General features: G+C 42.9%; 2 protein-coding genes across 6 annotated transcripts; both read left to right on the top strand.

The window, feature by feature from the left end:
- The first annotated feature begins 247 nt into the window (after positions 1-247).
- LOC110531571 (vang-like protein 2) lies at positions 248-11,929 on the top strand. 3 transcript variants are annotated; one of them, XM_036987407.1, is made up of 8 exons: positions 248-371; positions 5,395-5,656; positions 6,348-6,471; positions 6,715-7,322; positions 7,860-7,996; positions 8,178-8,313; positions 8,480-8,726; positions 9,153-11,929. In XM_036987407.1, the coding sequence occupies exons 2-8, from the start codon at positions 5,586-5,588 to the stop codon at positions 9,411-9,413; spliced, it is 1,584 nt and encodes a 527-aa protein (XP_036843302.1). In that variant the 5' UTR covers positions 248-371; positions 5,395-5,585; the 3' UTR covers positions 9,414-11,929. The 3 variants fall into 3 exon arrangements, with proteins under 3 accessions (XP_036843302.1, XP_021470484.1, XP_021470485.1); XM_021614809.2 differs by lacking the exon at positions 248-371 and adding an exon at positions 453-1,198; XM_021614810.2 differs by lacking the exon at positions 248-371 and adding an exon at positions 3,203-4,821.
- A 1,467-nt stretch (positions 11,930-13,396) lies between these two features.
- LOC110531572 lies at positions 13,397-17,953 on the top strand. Of its 3 annotated transcripts, XR_005053187.1 has the most exons (7): positions 13,397-13,519; positions 15,903-16,211; positions 16,544-16,816; positions 16,972-17,082; positions 17,257-17,290; positions 17,604-17,780; positions 17,832-17,893. XR_005053187.1 is itself a non-coding variant. In XM_021614811.2 (6 exons), the coding sequence occupies exons 1-6, from the start codon at positions 13,471-13,473 to the stop codon at positions 17,680-17,682; spliced, it is 855 nt and encodes a 284-aa protein (XP_021470486.2). In that variant the 5' UTR covers positions 13,397-13,470; the 3' UTR covers positions 17,683-17,952. The 3 variants fall into 3 exon arrangements, 2 of the variants coding, with proteins under 2 accessions (XP_021470486.2, XP_021470488.2); XM_021614811.2 differs by having other exon boundaries at positions 17,604-17,952; XM_021614813.2 differs by lacking the exon at positions 17,257-17,290 and having other exon boundaries at positions 17,604-17,953.
- The last annotated feature ends 1,033 nt before the right edge of the window (positions 17,954-18,986 follow it).

The raw sequence follows: 18,986 nt of genomic DNA, 5'->3' as shown, positions 1-18,986 counted from the left end.
GAGAAATCGCATTCAATGCACTGCTGCACATGCGTTGAGCCCTATCTATATGTCTTTCCAAATTCATATTCGGTTACATTCAAGAGCTCGGACATGTAATTAATAAATAAGTGTAGGGTTTTGGGTCATAGGCCTAATTCTGGAGCACAGAATACGTGGAATAGGCCTACATCTGTTAGGTTTGCTAAATTGAGGAGCATCCACGGGTCAGAGGCAGCTTTAAATGAAACGGACAGTTTGGGGGGGATTAGGTCTAAGCGTCTGTAGTAAAACTCATTGGACAAACTGCAGTCCTGTGATTGTCTTCATAGAGGTGAAATGGGAGCAAGGATTATGCCGTGCACTCGCCTCGTCTACCAGCGAAAGTGAAGGTGAGAATTATCAGAACCAGGAGGAGGAGAGAGAGAGATAGAGAGGGGGCGGTGGAGGAGTAAGGAGGCGGAGCGTCGTTGTTGAGGACTCCAGTGAGTGGAGGGAGGCCGGCCATTGATTTTAAGCAAAGAGCAAGAGGGGTTTGAATGAATGAAAAACTAATCGAATCCTAGTTATCCAGAAAGACAGAGGGTAACCGTTTCCATACTAGGACACAGAAACCAAAATAAAAACTGTGGCTGAAGGGACCTTGTAGCGGATTTTCGCCCTTTGGATAGGGGAGCGAGCGTTTGTCCCATACCCGGCGGCATTGTTTTGCCATTAAATGGAACCACAGAACAAAAGCGCAATATATTTTGACTTCGCATAACTGCGAAGTGGAATTGATATAATTTACCTGATATAACATACACTTGGATTTTCTCTATGAATTTTATTATGTGATTATTAATGTAACACAAAAGCTTTGCGTATCATGTGGAGCGTTTAACTGTCTTGCGCACCCCTCTCGGTGATGAATGTCCGTATTCACACACGCAGCGGGGCTCCCAGCGAAGAACAGATGCAGAAACCGAGAATGGGATGCGTCTCATGTCTTTTGTATAGCCTGGATGATTTTCAGTTGAGAAAATGATATCGTATTTGAAGAGCGATTAAGTTACAAACCCTTCGTCCCTGGAAGGTGCTGTTGGGAAGGAAACTGAATGTGGATATGTGTACATCCCAGCCGCCTGATTTGAATCACTGTTTGGGATTTTCTTTGTGTCGAGATTTTTTGGCTACAATTCCCTTTTTACCAATTTGGGTAGCACATTTGAAAATAAAGGTAAGCTTTCTGAACTGCTCGGAGTGTTTAGATTTTTTTGTTAAAATTCATTAAAACATTCTCTTTCTCCTGCCAGGTTTGTCATTCACTGCCTCTAAAGCACTGAGACCGTTAATATTTCAATTCAAGTCCTTGAATTGCTGGCTGGTTGTTTATGATTAATGAAGTGGCATTGATGGAAAGGACAATTGGCCAATTTATTTGCATATTTAATTATAACTTCATCCGTCGACATTGTTTTACAGGTAATGCGCCAATCTGGCTTGATTTGCGGTTCTGTCAGAAAGTAATGTCAGATTTGAATCTCATGAGTTTGAATTGCATGTCTCCAGGCAACAACATTAAGTGCTCCACCCAAATTGCACTTTTACGTACGTGTGCCAAATATGCGCACATGTATAAAACTGGTTTAGAGTAGTTTGTTGATGAATGCAGCATGCTGTGGTTTTCCAACCAGACTCAATGTAGCCTAGTCCCCTAAAATCTGTATCGACAACCCACATCTCCGTGCTGCTGCATGGGCGTGAGACTTGATACATTATTTCAAGACGAGGTTTGACATGTCGCCTCGTATTAACCTTTACTGAGAAACGTAATATTTTGGGTAAACACCAATAATAGGTTTACAGTAAAATAGGTTATCCTCACCCTTTCGTAATTCCTGCGTGTCTGAGTTTCATGCGGCTCATTGTGTCAACCAGAGGAATGAGCCGGTGCGTAATGGATAGGCCCCATGAAGCCTGTGGGTCGATTAATTTAGTTATTCTGTGCCGAGGCGGCGCCACCCCCCAGATCCCGACTACCTCACCGAGGCTTTCATCTAGGCCTGTGGAAGGGATGGGAGCCGCAGGCATTCAGACACAGCAGTGCCACCTGGGACTGTAGAACTTTTAAAGCCTATTACACACACAAAAAAAGCTGGTTTGTTTGGTTGACCTAACTGCTGGGTTGCAGGTGTTGGGTCACTTAGTTAGGTTGTTTTCTTTAAAAAAAAAAAAACTGCTAGGTTATTGAGATATGACCCAGCAGGTAAGATCAGAAGATTGGAGGCCTAATTTAGTAGGGGCGTGGCTTTCAGATAATTATTTTTAGCCACCCATGAGACTAAATGTCATTCCTGTTCATCTGTTCTGTTGTATAGTTTTCATATGCTAAGGTTGAACATTTACGTTTTTAATGATCCTTACAGAAGTGTATGAATTCCCTAAAAGCCTATTGTTGGGATGCAATAAGGTGGTGTACCATAATGTGTAAAATAATAATAAAGTCTGCATTTGCACTATGTAAACTTAACATGATGAACGGGAATGACAATTACCTCTACGGATGACCGATAAGAGCTAGCTGAAAGACGCAGCCTTAATAAGTCACGCCTCCTGAACAGAACCTAAGGGTTATATTAAAAAAGACCCAGCTGCTAGGTCAACCCAGCGTGAGAGTAAAAATACCCAACTGAAGGTCAAATGAACCCATGTTTGGGTAATCCCAATGCAACCCAGCTGGCTGGGTCAAAATAACATGTTCTGTCTACTATTTAACCAGTGCTGGGTTACCAAATAACCTACATTTGGTTGTTTTTAGCCCATAAAACAATCTTGAAGTGTTTTGAAGTCACAGGCTGTTAAGCTTTCAGATGGAACACTCAGAGCATTTGTGTGTTGTCTAAATCAGGAACCTACAGTCAAATGGTTGCAGAGAGCTGGAACACACACACACACACACAACCTACAACACACAATATTCCACGCTCACTAGTCCCACAAACTGGTGGTTGGGTTCTAGACTTGTGTTGTTGCATTAATACGGCAGCTATTAGTGGTTAGAGCGTTGGACTAGTAACCGAAAGGTTGCAAGATCGAATCCCCGAGCTGACAAGGTAAAAATCTGTCGTTCTGCCCCTGAACAAGGCAGTTAACCCACTGTTCCTAGGCCCTCATTGAAAATAAGAATTTGTTCTTAACTGACTTCCCTAGTTAAATAAAGGTCAAATGAAGGTGTTTGGTGTTAAATGGGTCAGAGGAAATGGAGAATAATAGTGCATGTAATGTCCTCAATAGGCTACAACACACACCCATGACCACACACCCATCACAATAATACCTTGCTGCTTGGGAAGCAATGCCAGCTGCTCTAAACAGTTCAGAGGGTGAACTCTGATTGAACTCAGTAATGGTGCTCCAGGCATCCTCAAGTTATAATAACCTTTACGGCTGACATTACTATTAACTTACACCCTCTGTTAGCAATGTTAATATCCCAATGTATAACTTCCTAGCATCCTTCTGTTTCTGAAGCTGTCTGTTGTGATTAGTTTGATTAGACCTATGGTTCCTGCTAGGTTCGTGTAGGTCAGTTCTTCTTAAAACAACCCTATTCCCCTGGGAGTGATACATGGCCACGTCTGTTTTTAGATGTGGGTTGCTGTCGCTTATAAGCGTTTCATTCTTCTTCAGCGATTTCATTCAATGGTTAAAATGCCTGGGCACACAGTTTATTTTTCTGGGTAGGTGGTTCTGCAAAAGGCCTCACATTGTTCTTGTTGCTCTTCAAATGGTTTGGTCGTAACTCACATCATGCCTCTTAGGCCTCTACAAACCCTGTGTCGAATTCTAGCTAATGTCATTGGCATTTGTATGAATAGTGTGTGTGTGTGTGTTTTTAACCAGGGAGCTCATGTCTTACTCTCACATGAAACCTATTATGTGGTCCCATAAACAGCTGAGTGAATTGGAGTGAGAATGACAGAAATAGAGTGCAGAGGTGGTTATTCACTACACATTATCACATTAGGAATCAGTGCCTCTCTGACAAGAGAGAGACATACTGGTCCAGCTAAAATGGCATTGGACATTGGTCTTTGCAACACATTCTAGCGGAATCGAAATGGGGAAAAAAGTGTTTCTGATCGAGTTCTTTTAGACGAAGAGGCAAGGGAGAGAGAGGGTGGGTAGTTGATAGTCAGGTCACCATGGCAACAAGCCCCCATCCCCTCACCCATTGTCTCTCATTCATCCCCATAGTAATAGCCAAGCTCTGTTGCCCCGGAGACCACAGGGGATGGTAGGGGAATGCAGTGTCTGTGTGTGTTTCTAGTGTGTGTGTGTGTGTGTGTGTGTAGTGCATGCACAAACAGGAATATGAAAGGCAGTAACAAGCTCCTGTCAGCTTGGTGAAACTAATTTGTTGCTGTTAAATGGTGTGTATTTTCCATCTGAACTAACGTATGAGGGGTAATATTGGGCTTGTACCACAGGGGGATACCATAGAGGTAAAACCTCTGAAGTCCTTCCACAACTTCATCGTGAGGCTTCTTCAGCTGCTTCGAGAAAGGACTTCATTTTAACCCAACTCTTATTCTAACCCAGCTCCCAATGATGGAACATCCTTCCTTCCATGTGTGTCTTGTGACACAGGCTGTGAAATAATCCTAATTTATCGGACGAAAGCAAGCTGACAACTCACTGAGTTGTTTCATGACACTCTCCCAGACAGACATTGTTGTGTGGAATCCTATTTAAAGAGCGCTATATCAACGTTACATCCCTTTGGCGTCTGGTGTTTTCCACGACCTTCCCTTCAGTCCTGTTGTGACAGCCTGCCTATCTGATAGGACTACTAACATGGTAATAAAATACATTACATGGTAATAAAATGTTCAAATTATGTCACCCAAGTCATAGACTGTTTCTCTGCTACCGCACAGCAAGCGGTACCGGAACGCCAAGTCTAGGACCAAAAGGCTCCTTAACAGCTTCTACCCCCAAGCCAAAAGACTGCTGAACAATTAATCATGATTACATTGACCCCCAATTTGTTTTGTACACTGCTGCTACTCACTGTTTATTATCTATGCATAGTCACTCCACCCCTACCTACATGAACAAATTACCTCTAACCTGTACACCCGCACACTGACTCAGTACCGGTACCCCCTGTATACAGCCTCGTTATTGTGTTACTTTAAAAAAAAATTTACTTCTACTTTATTTGGCAAATATTTTCTTAACTCTTCTAGAACTGCGCTGTTGGTAAAGGGCGTGTAAGTAATCATTTCCCGGTGAGGTCTACACTTGTTTTATTCGTCCCATGTGACAAATAAAGTGTGATTTGATGAATAAACAGTTTTATATCTCTTCCTCCCCCCTCTCTCCCCTCCTTCTCTCTCCCTTTGCTCTTCCTCTCCCTCCTGCCGTCAGGTCTGTCCTCCCCCTCTCCTCCGGCCTCCAAGATAGATTCCCTCAGGAGTAAGGTTGAGCTCCTCCGCCTGCCTCTTGCCCTCTCCTCCAAGTCCATCAGCCACCGCAAGAGTCAGCTGGGCGGAGCCGGGGAGCGCGGCACGGGGGGAGGAGGGACCCACAGGGGCAAACCCCGCCCACCGGCCTCCGACATGGACAACGAGTCGCAGTATTCAGGCTACTCTTATAAGTCCTCGCACTCCCGCAGCTCCAGGAAGCACAGGTGGGTAACACATACATGATATATACACTGAGTGTAGCAAACATTAAGAACACCTGCACTTTCCATGATATAGACTTCCCAGGTGAAATCAATGATCCCTTATTGATGTCCCTGGTTAAATCCACTTCATCTACACTTATTGAAGGGGAGGAGGCGGGTTAAATAAGGAGTTTTAAGCCTTGAGATAATTGAGACATGGATTGTGTATGTGTGCCCTTCAGAGGGTGAGACAAAAGATTGACGTGCTTTTGAACGGGTAGGTGCCAGGTTTGTGTCAAAACTGCAACGCTGCTGGGTTTTTTACAGCTCAACAGTGTCCCGTGGTGAAAATGGTTCACCACCCAAAGGACATCCACCCAACTTGACACAACTGTGGGAAGCATTGGAGTCAACATGGGCCAGCATCCCTGTGGAACGCTTTCAACACCTTGTAGAGTCCATGCCCTGACGAATTGAGGCTGTTCTGGGGGAAAAGGGGGGGTGCAACTCAATATTAGGAATGTTTTGTACACTCAGAACACACACACACACTCAGTCTCTTGTAAATGCACTTTAACTTGCGTGTGACCACATATCCTACGTTATAGAAGCTTTGAGTGTGTGTGATATTTTAGACGATGGGGTTTGGTTAACCTCTAGGAAGTAGGACCTGTTTTAGGGTTAACCCTTTGTCTCTGTGTGTGATCTTCAGGGATAGGCGGGACAGGCACCGCTCCAAAAGCAGAGACGGCAGTAGTCGTGGAGACAAGTCAGTCACCATCCAGGCCCCCGGAGAGCCTCTACTGGACACAGAGTCCACCCGTGGAGATGACAGGGTCAGAGTTCAGTCCTTTCCTACAATACATTTCCCATCACTACCCTGACCAATCTATCTGTCTGTATTCTGTCATCCTCCACCTTTACTTGACTTTCTCTCTGTCTTTCTCTAATCTGTCTCCTTCTCATTATCCTCTTGTTTCATTTGTTCAGGTAATATTTCCTCTCCCTATGACCTCCAAACATATGCTCAAATAATCTCTCTCGCTCTTTCTCTCTCTCTCTACCTCTCTCTACTCCAGGACGATAACTGGGGTGAGACCACCACTGTGCAGACTGGCACGTCAGAACACAGCGTCTCTAACGAGGACTTGACCCGCGTCTCCAAGGAGCTCGAGGAGTCCTCCCCGTTGGAATGCCGTCGTTTCCTGGGCCCTGCGTTGGGCGCCGTCCTGGGCCTCTTCGCCCTGGTCACTCCCCTGGCCTTCCTGGCTCTGCCCCAGCTGCTGTGGCGTGAGTCCCTGGAGCCCTGCGGCACGCCCTGCGAGGGCCTCTACGTCTCACTGGCCTTCAAACTCCTGGTCCTCCTCATCTCCACCTGGGCTCTGTTCCTGCGCCCGCCGGGCGCCACCCTGCCCCGCCTCTACGTCTTCCGCTGCCTGCTGCTGGCGCTCGTGTTCCTCTTTGTAGCGTCCTACTGGCTGTTCTACGGCGTGCGCGTGCTGGAGCCCCGGGAGAGGGACTACAGGGGTATCGTGGGGTACGCGGCGTCGCTGGTGGACGCCCTGCTCTTCATCCAGTACCTGGCCTTAGTGCTGCTGGAGGTCAGACACCTGCAGCCTGCCTTCTGCCTCAAGATGGTGCGCACCACAGACGGGGCTAGTCACTTCTACAATGTGGGACACCTCAGGTGGGTGTGTTTGTGACGTTTCATAAATGTTGTTTGTGCATGTGTAGTTTTTCATAAAGCATGGAATGTGAGTTTGTTGATGTGTGTGTTTTAGTGTGTTAGTGTGGGTTTCCTGTATCTGCAGGTGCTATTTTTTGGGGTGTTAATTTGCATGTTTCATACCATAATCTCAGCTTTGGTGTTAGTTTCAGAGACCGTTAGCATCATTCAGTCAGCTGAACTGAAACCTGCATTACCTCATCAGCCTGTTTGTTGGGGCTATTTGCATATGTGTGTCATTTGTATGGTGAGTGTTTAGGTTGCATCAAGCTATTTGGAAAGCACTCATGAGTATGGTGCAATGGGAGAGGTTGTGTTTGCTCCACTAGTTATTGATTGGGAGTCCCGTAGGGTGGCGCACAGTTGTCCCAGTTTGGCCGGTGTAGGTCAAATGAATAATAATGTGTTATTAACTGACTTACCTAGTTAAATGAATAAAACACATTTTGAAATAGTAATGGCAGGTCATTAAAGGTTCCCGTGTGTCTCTCTCTCCAGTATCCAGAGAGCAGCAGTGTGGGTGCTGGACCAGTACTACAGTGATTTCCCAGTCTACAACCCTGCTCTCCTCAACCTGCCCAAGTCCATCCTCTCTAAGAAGACTTCTGGCTTCAAAGTCTACACTCTGGGAGAAGGTAAGACTCGACACTATCCTTCCTTCTCTCCTCGTCTCCTCCTCTCATCCCTTTTCTCCCTCAGTCACTTTTCACCCCTGTCTTTATTGTCTTCCAATAGTGACGCCATTTCTTTGCTCAATGAATAGCACATTTTTTAAAATGTTGATTGCTTTTTTCTTGATCGTGATTTATCCTCCAGAGAACAGCACCAATAACTCGACAGGTCAGTCCAGAGCGATGATCGCTGCGGCGGCCCGAAGGAGAGACAACTCCCACAACGAGTATTACTACGAGGAGGCAGAGATGGAGCGCAGAGTCCGCAAGCGCAAGGCCAGGTGAGGAGAGGAGAGACACTGAGCTTGTCAGACAGGGCTGGCACTACTTAAAACTTGCCATTTATGCTTAAAAAGGCTGCCATTGGTTCCCCCAAGACAAGGCATACAGGAAGTGTATGCCAGTCTAAAACGTCACATCCATAACACATGCCCTACCTCCTCCCAGGCTGGTGGTGGCGGTAGAGGAGGCTTTCACGCACATCAAGCGTCTCCAGGACGACGAGCCGGCCGCCTCGTCCCCCAAACACCCCCGTGAGGTGATGGACCCCCGGGAGGCGGCTCAGGCCATCTTCGCCCCCATGGCCCGGGCCATGCAGAAGTACCTGAGGACCACGCGCCAGCAGCCCTATCACAGCATGGAGAGCATTATCAACCACCTGCAGTTCTGTATCACGCACAACATGACCCCCATGGTGAGCCACTACACCCTTAACCTGACCACTACTCCCTTAACATGACCCCCAAGGTGAGCCCCTAAACCCTTAATATAGCCCCTACACCCTTCATATAGCCCCTACACCCTTCATATAACCCCTACACACTTACATCATGGCCCCTTACAACACAGCCCCTTAGATTCATACACTCTTGATGTGATCTCTATACCCTTGACATGACCACTAAAAATAACAGCCATACATGACCTAATATTCAACTTGAGGTATTCATGACCATAACGGGATTAGAATAAGCATGAATCACTCGATGAATCATATCTAGCCTACTTAACATTCCCCTGAGAGAAAGTGAACCCATGGCTGTTGCCCCACTTTCGATATGACAAGATGTGGCACCCTGTCAGACTGTCTTATCTCATTCTCTCTGTGTGTTTCTTTCAGGCCTTTCTAGAGCGCTACCTCTCCCCAGGCCCTACCATGCAGTACCAACGGGAGAATGGTAGGGGTCGCCAGTGGACCCTGGTGAGCGAGGAGCCGGTGACGTCCGCCCTGCGCCCGGGTCTGGTTTTCTCCCTGCGCCGACTCGACTTCTCCCTGGTCGTCACTGTGGCGCCCCTCCCATTCCTCCACCTGGGGGAGGAGTTTATCGACCCCAAGAGCCACAAGTTCGTCATGAGGCTGCAGTCGGAGACCTCTGTGTAGAAATGGAGAGAAGACAAGAAATGAAAGGGTAGAGGTGGGAGAGGAGATGATACGAGTGAGGGAAAAGAGACTATGTTTCAAATTTGCTCAAAGCCCAACTCTGACCTCTGCGAGAGAGGGAGAGAAGACACAAAGGTGAAGAAAGAGAGAATGAAGAGAGGTAGAGAGAATATGAGATGGGGAAAGGAACAGAGAGAGTGACACATTTTCAATTTTACTCAGAGCCCAACTCTCTGGGTCCTCTCTTACTGTTTTTAACTGACCAATCAGACACTCCGGGGTCATCCAATCAGACACTTCACCTAGACCTGAGTGTGTTGACACCATGTAAGCTTGATACTGCTACCAAGACTGTGCAGAGTCCTAGGGAGTTATTACACTTACACAGACCTTAATACAGCTCATAGCTCTGTTTATAACGATGTAATAACCACCTTATGTGATTTAAAGCCACCCCAAACCCTTTACGATGATGATGATGATGACTGTTCAACGCAACTCAATTGCTGTGTTTTCTCAAAATCCCCGGATTTTGGTTAGAAAAACTCATAGTAGACTTTCTTGGTTCTACATTCCACAGCATATATACGCACCCTATTCCCTATATAGTGCACTACATTTGTACCCTATTTTCTATGGGCCCTGGTCAAAAGTAGTGCACTATATAGGGAATGGAGGGTTATTTCAGACGCATCCTAGATGTAGCACTGTCTAGACAGCTATCTCTTTTCACACAAAGCAGTGGAAATGTATGTGGCGTCTGCCACCAAGGGCTGGAGGGGAGACCACTGTGGTCGTCCTGTTTAATTAACTGTGTGTGTGTGTTACTTTGTTACAGTCATTGGGACCAGTATGTTTGTCATTCCTTGGCAATAACTGCACTAAATTCACAATCAGCCTATTGAAGTTGACATTACTATGTTACTCAGGGGCGCAACTTTCACTGAGGACGGGGGAACATGCCCCCCCATACACACACACATTCTGAAATTGCATTTTGTGCTCCCCAGTTTTATCATAGGAATGTGATACAAAACGAGGAAACGGTGTGCTTTAGGACCATGCGGACACCTCCGAGTGGTTGAATAGGCTGTTTGGAGTGTTTATCAGACCAAAAATTAACATAATAATAATAATTAGGTCCCCCCCACTTCTAATACCTAATTTGCGCCCCTGATGTTACTAACCAATAAGCTGATGGGCTGTTAAGCAGTATAGGCTCAACGAACAGATACATGTGAATAGGAACACTTACATGTATGAAAAATAACTAGAAAAGTCAAGTTTCAAGTAAAAACTGTAGTTGCAAATCAGCTACTACATCAACCAATCAGGTGATTGAAATATCACTGAATAGACCAATAAACGGACTGTTATTTTCATTGGACTAAATCTGCTTACTGTGGGTTCTTCAAGAGACAGCTGACGAATGTTTAGGTGAAACACTAACCGGCTTTAAAACATTTTTTAATAAGAAATACAATGTTTTTGTGACGTTAATGGATAATATTATGTTGGACTTTTTATCTGTATTCCAGTGTTGGTTTTATAATGAAGGAGGAGGAACAGATACAAGAAAACAGAACCACTTGTCATGAGACATTAATTAGTTTCTTTGTGCCAAATCCCACTCAACTCCAGATACAGGGGCGCGTCCCAATAACATCTATTTTCTCCTGAAGTGTGCAATTTTGTACTTCTTCCCACAAGTCTAAAAGCATTGGATTGGTAAAGGCATGGGCTAGAGGGAGTTTCATATACCATCACATCGGGGAAGGGACGTGAACAAGTCAAGTGACATCTTTGAGGAAGGAGCGATACTTGGGACCCAGCCATAGTGTACCACATGACTACTGTTCTGAACATGTGACCAAAACACAGAAGTACAAAATAATAAAAACACCGTTGTCACAGGAGGTTGGTGGCTCCTTATTTGGGAGGACGGGCTCATAGTAATGACTGGAATGGAGTAGTATCGAACTCCTCAAACACATGGTTTCCGTATTTGATACCTTTCCATTCTCTCCATTACAGTTATTATGAGCCGTCCTCCCCTCAGCAGCCTCTTGTATTGAGTGCGTGGTGTGACTAAGGTGTGAGTAATATGGAAACATTGTGCTTGATGATTTGTTTCGATTCACAGGCTGAGATGAATATCCGTAACAGTCCTAATAGGTCCTGCACACACAATGGTTCTTGTCCTTTTTGGCGGCTAACAGCTACAGTAGTCTGTTGTGAATAAATGGTTTGATCCCTTTTTTTTTTTACATGTGTACGGTATGTTTATTAGACCTTCATTTCATTATGAACCCTGATGCATGTAGTTTTGTAAAGTTACATTTTTTGCTGCATTTTTTTTTGTTTCATTTCATGTCGAAGTGAAGTCCCTAACCTTGTTTTTTAAGACCAATGTGATGTAAAGACATTTGAAGTTGAAAAAAATGTTTTAATATTGGATCATTTTAGGACAAAATTGTTACAGCCTTTTTAATAAATGATCTCTTGATATGATGCTATGTGGTGTTGTTAAAGTCCCCTAACCCCTCCCCCCCTCTCTCTGTCTCTTTCTCTGCCTGTTTCTCTCTGTCTGACTGTCTTTCTCTCTCCCTCTCGCTCTTTCTTGCTCTCTCGCGCTCTTTCACAATGTATTGTATGTTCTTAGTGAGAGCAGAGTTGACCTCAACATTGTTTGGAACAGGAGGGAAGTTTCACGTCAGCAGAGAGACCCTACAGACCACATTGTCATGGAAGCTCTGCGTGGGGGTGTGTGGGGGCATGATTCATTTGCTGTTTAAATGTCAGTCAGTTCTGTGGAAAAAGGGGTGGAAACGAGAAGTGTTACGCCGGTCACGCAGAAGATACTTACTTCCTCTTCTCAAACACTTCTCAATTCTGCTAATATTAATACATAAATGGTCTTAAATAGTGTATCAACTGCTCCACTGGGCCGTCATCACCTCTCTGTGAACATTTTCAGTGGTGTAAAGTACTTCAGTAAAAGTATTTTTAAATACCCCTTACAGTAAGTCGTTTTTGGGGGTATCTGTATTTTTTCCTTCCTTGATACTCAACCAAAATACTTTTAGACTTTTATTCAAGTAGTATTTTACTGGGTGACTTTTACTTGAGCCATTTTCAATCAAGGTATCTTTACTGTTACTCAAGTAGGACAATTGTGTACTTTTTCCTCCACTGAACATTTTGCAGGTGCAAGTTTTAACAGAAAATGACTGTGGTTAACTACTGTGAAAGGGGGGGGGGGGGGGGGGGGGGTGGGAGAGGGACGTTTCTGTTATACGCCTGATAGGTTTATAACACGTGCCCTAGAATAGTTCTCAAATGAGCCTCTTTTTGTTTCTGCTAGCCTCGTATTGGGATGATATTGATAATTATTTTCATAGTTCGAGTTCATGCTAAGGAATAATTTATTCACAAAGAACTGTGTGCGCTACTTTTTTTGGCTTGCACACAATTCCCCATAATGACAAAGTCATGTTTTTAGATGTTTTGGCAAATATATAAAACATTAAATACATAAGTATCTAATTTACATACCGTAAGTATTCACATCCCTGAGTCAATACTTTGTAGAAGCACCTTTGCCGGCGATTACAGCTGTGAGTGTTTTGGGATTAGTCTCTAAAGCTTTGCACAGTTGAAATGTACAATATTTTCCCATTATTCTTTTTTAAATTCGTCAAGCTATTTCAAGTTGATTTTTTGATTATTGCTAGACATTTTTAAGTCTTGACATAGATTTTCAAAGCCGATTTAGGCAACAACAAGAAATGTACTAGACCATTCAATATCATCTTTTAAAGCAACTCCAAAAAAAAAAGTCACTTTAACATGATGGGCTATTGTGTGTTGATCAGTGACACAAAATGTCAATTGAATCCATTTTAAATTCAGGCTGTAACACAACAAAATGTGGAAAAAGTAAAGAGGTGTGAACACTTTCTGGAGGCACTGTAAATAGCAGAAAGAGGAAGTTGACGCTATAAGTAAGACGCTATGTCAGAGACGAACAGGGTCCATTTTAAAAGTGCTGTTGAAGATGATACGTGTAGAACTTTTAGTTCTCTCTCTCCTAACAGTCTTATCAGGTAGGCTGCTTACTGTACTTTTCCATTTGGCTTGGTAGTGTTGATAAATGTCTGTTGTTGTTGATATTGTCTGTCATCTTTCAGAAATTAGCTACAAGAGGCAGGATTGCGGTGAATTCCATTTCAATCTAGGATGTCAATTGAAATTATATTACTGGAATTTAAAGAAAATCTTTGAATTGGACTTTCAAATGATCTCCTACATTTAAATGGGATTGACCTCAAACCCTGACGAGGGCACTTACCATGATGTCACCTTTTCACTTTAAGAAATCTAATGGTGTGCAGTGGTGTAAAGTACTTCATTAAGTACAAATACTTTAAAGTACTACTTAAGTAGTTTTGGGGGGTATCTGTATTGTACTTTACTATTTATATTTTTGACAACTTCAACTTTTACTCCACTACATTCCTAATGAAAATGAAATCATTTTTACTCCATACATTTTCACTGACACCCAAAGGTACTATTACATTTCAAATGCTTAGCAGGACAGAACATTATTCCAATTCACACACTTATTAAGAGAATATTTAAAACCAAATACTTTTAGACTTTTACTCAAGTAGAATTTAACTGGGTGACATTCACTTTTACTTGAGTCATTTTCTATGAAGGTATATTCACTTTTGGTGAAGTGTGACAATTGGGTACTTTTTCCATCACTGATGGTGTGTAGCAAACAGCAAGGTATACAGTCAACTTTCCTCTGTCCATATCACATCTAGTATTATAGTTTTTCTCAATCGCGTTTAACGTACTGTATCTATAGCAGAACAGCAATGATCAACTGATCAAATACATGTATAGAACTTCTGATCAGTTTCTTGACTTTGTCCCTGACTTGCATACCACCTTTTCCAAAATATTAAATACGAATGTCATAACTGAAAACACAATTCACTGCTAAGTGTTTGGATCACAGAACATAAACACATTGCGTTCATCAGAAGAGAAATGTGTGCAATTTTATTCACTGTTCCCGACAATCAGTAAATAAATATTACTGCATGGAATTGTAAATCATTCCATCAGTGTCAAACCATGTACAATATATGGAAAGATCTAGACAAGAGATGGGGCAGCAGGGTAGCCTAGTGGTTAGAGCGGTGGACTAGTAACCGAAAGGTTTCAAGTTCAAATCACCGAGGTGACAAGGTACAAAGCTGTCATTCTGCCCCTGAACAGGCAGTTAACCCACTGTCATTGAAAATAAGAATTTGTTCTTAACTGACTTGCCTAGTTAACAAAAGAGGTAACAAAAGAGAGTTGGGTTTCCTATATGTAACTGTGGGTTTCACCTAAGTCATCATCTCCAACATTGTGACCTTCTATTATAGAGCTTTGCTTTGGTCTGGATTGAGGCCTAAAGATTCAGTTGTGTTGCTCCATTCTATTCACCTTTCTAATTCTATTTCTATTGTGTTTCCATATGCCAATGGAAAGTCTACAAAACTATGAGAAAACCAGCCTTTGTTTTGAAAACATGGAATTGAATTGTGATGATACCGATGAATGAATCCTGCACACAATGTTCTTATTTTAATACTTTAAAAAAAATCAGTAATAACATTTGATTTGATGTGTATGACATTGTTTGGTGATCTGTGCATAAAATGGAGAGACATTTCCCATAATGTTGCACCTTTGAATAGTTATACTTCCAATTTTGAACATCATGATTTAGTGACTGCAGAAAAATATATATTGATCTAATGGGATTTTTAAAACCTACTGTTTTGTCTGCTTGGACTCGAGAGATAAGTATGGTTGCGTTCATCCTGTTGCAGGAAGTCGTGTTCTTTTGATAAATGTATTTGCAATTTTGAAGTATAATATAGTGTGGGTGAATGCATTTAGGTTTTGAGAAGGCAAATACATTTGGAAAAATGTGTTTCCTGTTTCTTTCAAAAGGCCACAGAGTTCTGTGTCTTGACAACATTGTTCTAGCTCTGATACAATGTGTTTAAGGTTGAGATACCAAATCCTCCATTTGATATATATTGCGAAAGTCTCACCACATGATCGAAACAGAAAAAGGAAACTCAGAGAAAGTTCCAGATTTAAAAAACATGGTCATGTGAATGATGTCCTATGTGTCCTAAATCTATACTATTCCTGTTTCAATTCATTTACAGTTATCATACAACCTGCTTTGCAGTTTTTTCTGCTGAATAATAATTAATTTAGCTAATAATGTATATAGTAATTTATGTTGATACCATCAGAATATTGATGATGATGATTATTTTATATCCAAAGAGAAACATATACTGTTATATTACTATTATATAAATGATGTGTTTCATCTAGTTATTCCTGTAAACATCACCATCAGAACAGACATTTTATTACAGTAACAGATTCATTGTTATGTTTCAGTGGTGATGGGAGATACCATTGGCTACCTGGGAGAGTCTGTCACCTTATCCTCTGGAGCCAATCCATCCTGGCACATCACCAAGATAACGTGGTCCATATACAACAACGACACCTGGATCGCAACATTCAGGAGCAGAAATAGCAACACAGAATGGCTCGGGAAGTTTAAGAGTCGACTGAGTCTCAACACCTCGTCTGGCGACTTGGAGATCAGAGATGTTCAGAGAGGGGATGAACTGGTTTACTCTGTTCTCCTCACACACAGTCAGGGGGAGCAGCAGATCAGTAAGGTACCACTCACTGTGACAGGTAAGAGTCTCAGTCACAACTGTGCCCTGTTTTAAAGGAGCACTCTGTAAGATCTATACAAGATTTGCCTCAAGGGGCGCAAAGTGAGCCAAAAATGTCAAGAGTCCCCAAAAATGTAACTCGTTGGGCATAAATCACCCGCCAGAGTTTGGGAATTTCACGTTTTGTACATTTCACTAGTTTGCTAGCCTATTATAGGCAAAACTATTCTTTAAAATATTTTCAGTGTTCATTTTTATCTCTACTTCATTCAAATTTCATTGCATTTTTTTCTAATGTAAAATGTGTTATCTATTTACAAGACCTTCCTTTGTTTCTCTTCTGATGTCCAGAGCGTCTCGTTGAGCCTAGTGTTCAAAAGGTCTTCAGCGTTCTGAAGGACGGACACTGTGTGATGGCTCTTCAGTGCTCCTCTTCGGTGAAGGACACCAGATTTTCTTGGGAGCCAGAAGCTTCGTTTGACGGCTCCTTCTGGAGGGGGAGTCCCAACGCCAACGCCTCTGTTGTCTGGGCGTCTTACAGCCCCAACAGAAATGTCATCTTCATCTGTACTGCCAGCAACGGGCTCACTAACGCCTCTAAGGTTGTGAGGGAGATATGCCAAGGTACAGTCATTTCTAGGGCCAGTATATATTTCAGTAACACATGACCTGACCAGGAAAAACTGGTGTATTCATCAATCTTTGGGCGAGGAATCTGAGTCCTTATTTGTGTTCTTACCTTGCTACCATACTATTTTTTTCTTTCCCTACGTTTTCAGATGAACAGCCAAAGCCTGACGTGGTGGTGGAGGGGGAGAACCGCGTCCCCGGGATCATAAAATTGCTCTTAGGATTTCTGTTCGGATGTCTTTTAACATATATTTTCAGAGGTGAGTGGGAATTGAATGACAACACATTTGAATTTCTATCAAATTTCACAGTGCCTTGTGTATAAATATATGCTCCCTTAATTTAAATTCAAGCTGAAATGCAGACCCAATCTTTTGTGTACTAGGTGCATAATAGAAGATATCACTGACTGCCTTGTTTTATGTCTATCATAGAGTCCCTCACATGCTTATCAATCAGGTTCAACAAGTAAGTCGCTTTTCTTTAGAATCTACTTCACACTGGGCACAGACACCAATCAGTTGTCAACTATTGTGAATTCAAAATGAAATCAACCCCCAAAAATCTGCATGCTATTGGATTTAGGTGAAAAATTAGGTGAAAAAAAAGCTGAAATGCCCTTACATTGATGATTTTTTGCAAATACAATCACTTTTCCACGTTGATTCAATCTCCTCAAACATATTGTTTTGGTTGAATTGACATGGAAACAATGTTGATTCAACCAGTGTTTGACCAGTGGGTATGTACATCACGTGTATATTTTTGGGCATTTTTACAGGAGTCGAAGCATCAACAAGTTGTGTCCTACACTTTCGGGAAATGAAAAAAACTCCAGCCTACCTATAGAGAGGAGTTGAACATCGGAGCTGTCAAACCAAAACTCCAGCCTACCTATAGAGAGGAGTTGAACATCGGAGCCGTCAAACCAAAACTCCAGCCTACCTATAGAGAGGAGGTAAACATCGGAGCCGTCAAACCAAAACTCCAGCCTACCTATAGAGAGGAGTTGAACTGTCACATGATCTCAGTATATGCAACTTTTCAGGAAAGTTAGGAACCAATATGCACAGGCAGTTAGGAAAGCAAAGGCTAGCTTTTTCAGACTTTTTTTTGCATCCTGTAGCATAAACTCCAAAAAGTTCTGGGACACTGTAAAGTCCATGGAGAATAAGAGCACCTCCTCCCTGCTGCCCACTGCACTGAGGCTAACAAACACTGTCACCACCGATAAATCTACGATAATCGAGAATTTCAAGAAGCATTTTTCTACGGCTGGCTCCAGGTTATCTATACGTCTTTGCTAGGTAAATCCCCGCCTTATCTCAGCTCACTGGTCACAATAGCAGCACCCACCTGTAGCACACGCTCCAGCAGGTATATTTCACTGGTCACCCTCAAAGCCAACTCCTGCTTTGGCCGCCTTTCCTTCCAGTTCTCTGCTGCCAATGACTGGAACAAATTGCAAAAATCCCTGAAGTTGGAGACTCATATCTCCCTCACTAACTTTAAGCATCAGCTGTCAGAGCAGCTTACAGATCATTGCACTTTTTGCTTTATCATGGCCAGGTCTCAGTTGTAAATGAGAACTTGTTCTCAACTGGCCTACCTGGTTAAATAAAGGTGAAATAAATAAAACATTTATAAAAATAAATATACACCTGTTCTGAAAGGCCCCAGAGTCTGCAACACCACTAAGCAAGGGGCACGACCAAGCAAGCGACACCATGAAGACCAAGGAGCTCTCCAAACAGGTCAGAGACAAGTTGTGGAGAAGTACAGATCAGGGTTGGGTTATAAAAAAATATCAGAAAATTTGAACATCCCGCGGAGCACCATTAAATCCATTATTAAAAAATGGAAAGAATATGCCATCACAATAACCTTGCCAGAGAGTACCACCCACCAAAACTCACAGACCAGGCAAGGATGACATTAATCAGGAAAGCAAAGGCTAGCTTTTTCAAACAGAAATTTGCATCCTGTAGCACAAACTCCAAAAAGGGGAGACTCCCCAAACATATGGAAGAAGGTACTCTGGTCAGATGGGACTAAAATTGAGATTTTTGGTGTGTGAAGCATGGTGGTGGCAGAATCATGCTGTGGGGATGTTTTTCATCGGCAGGGACTGGAAACTGGTCAGAATTGAAGGAATGATGGATGG

The sequence above is a fragment of the Oncorhynchus mykiss genome, chromosome 9, assembly GCF_013265735.2.
Source record: "Oncorhynchus mykiss isolate Arlee chromosome 9, USDA_OmykA_1.1, whole genome shotgun sequence".
Taxonomy (NCBI): Eukaryota; Metazoa; Chordata; class Actinopteri; order Salmoniformes; family Salmonidae; genus Oncorhynchus; species Oncorhynchus mykiss.
The sequence above is the reverse complement of the archived record's forward strand: the minus strand, read 5'-3'. Positions and strand labels throughout refer to the sequence as shown.

Coding starts and splice junctions, on each gene's coding strand:
- LOC110531571 (XM_036987407.1), top strand. CDS start 5,586: ATGGACAACGAGTCGCAGTATTCAGGCTACTCTTATAAGTCCTCGCAC. Junction 8,314..8,479: donor GTCCGCAAGCGCAAGGCCAG/GTGAGGAGAGGA, acceptor ACCTCCTCCCAG/GCTGGTGGTGGCGGTAGAGG. Junction 8,727..9,152: donor CGCACAACATGACCCCCATG/GTGAGCCACTAC, acceptor TGTTTCTTTCAG/GCCTTTCTAGAGCGCTACCT.
- LOC110531572 (XM_021614811.2), top strand. CDS start 13,471: ATGATACGTGTAGAACTTTTAGTTCTCTCTCTCCTAACAGTCTTATCA. Junction 16,817..16,971: donor TGTGAGGGAGATATGCCAAG/GTACAGTCATTT, acceptor CTACGTTTTCAG/ATGAACAGCCAAAGCCTGAC. Junction 17,083..17,256: donor TTTAACATATATTTTCAGAG/GTGAGTGGGAAT, acceptor TGTCTATCATAG/AGTCCCTCACATGCTTATCA.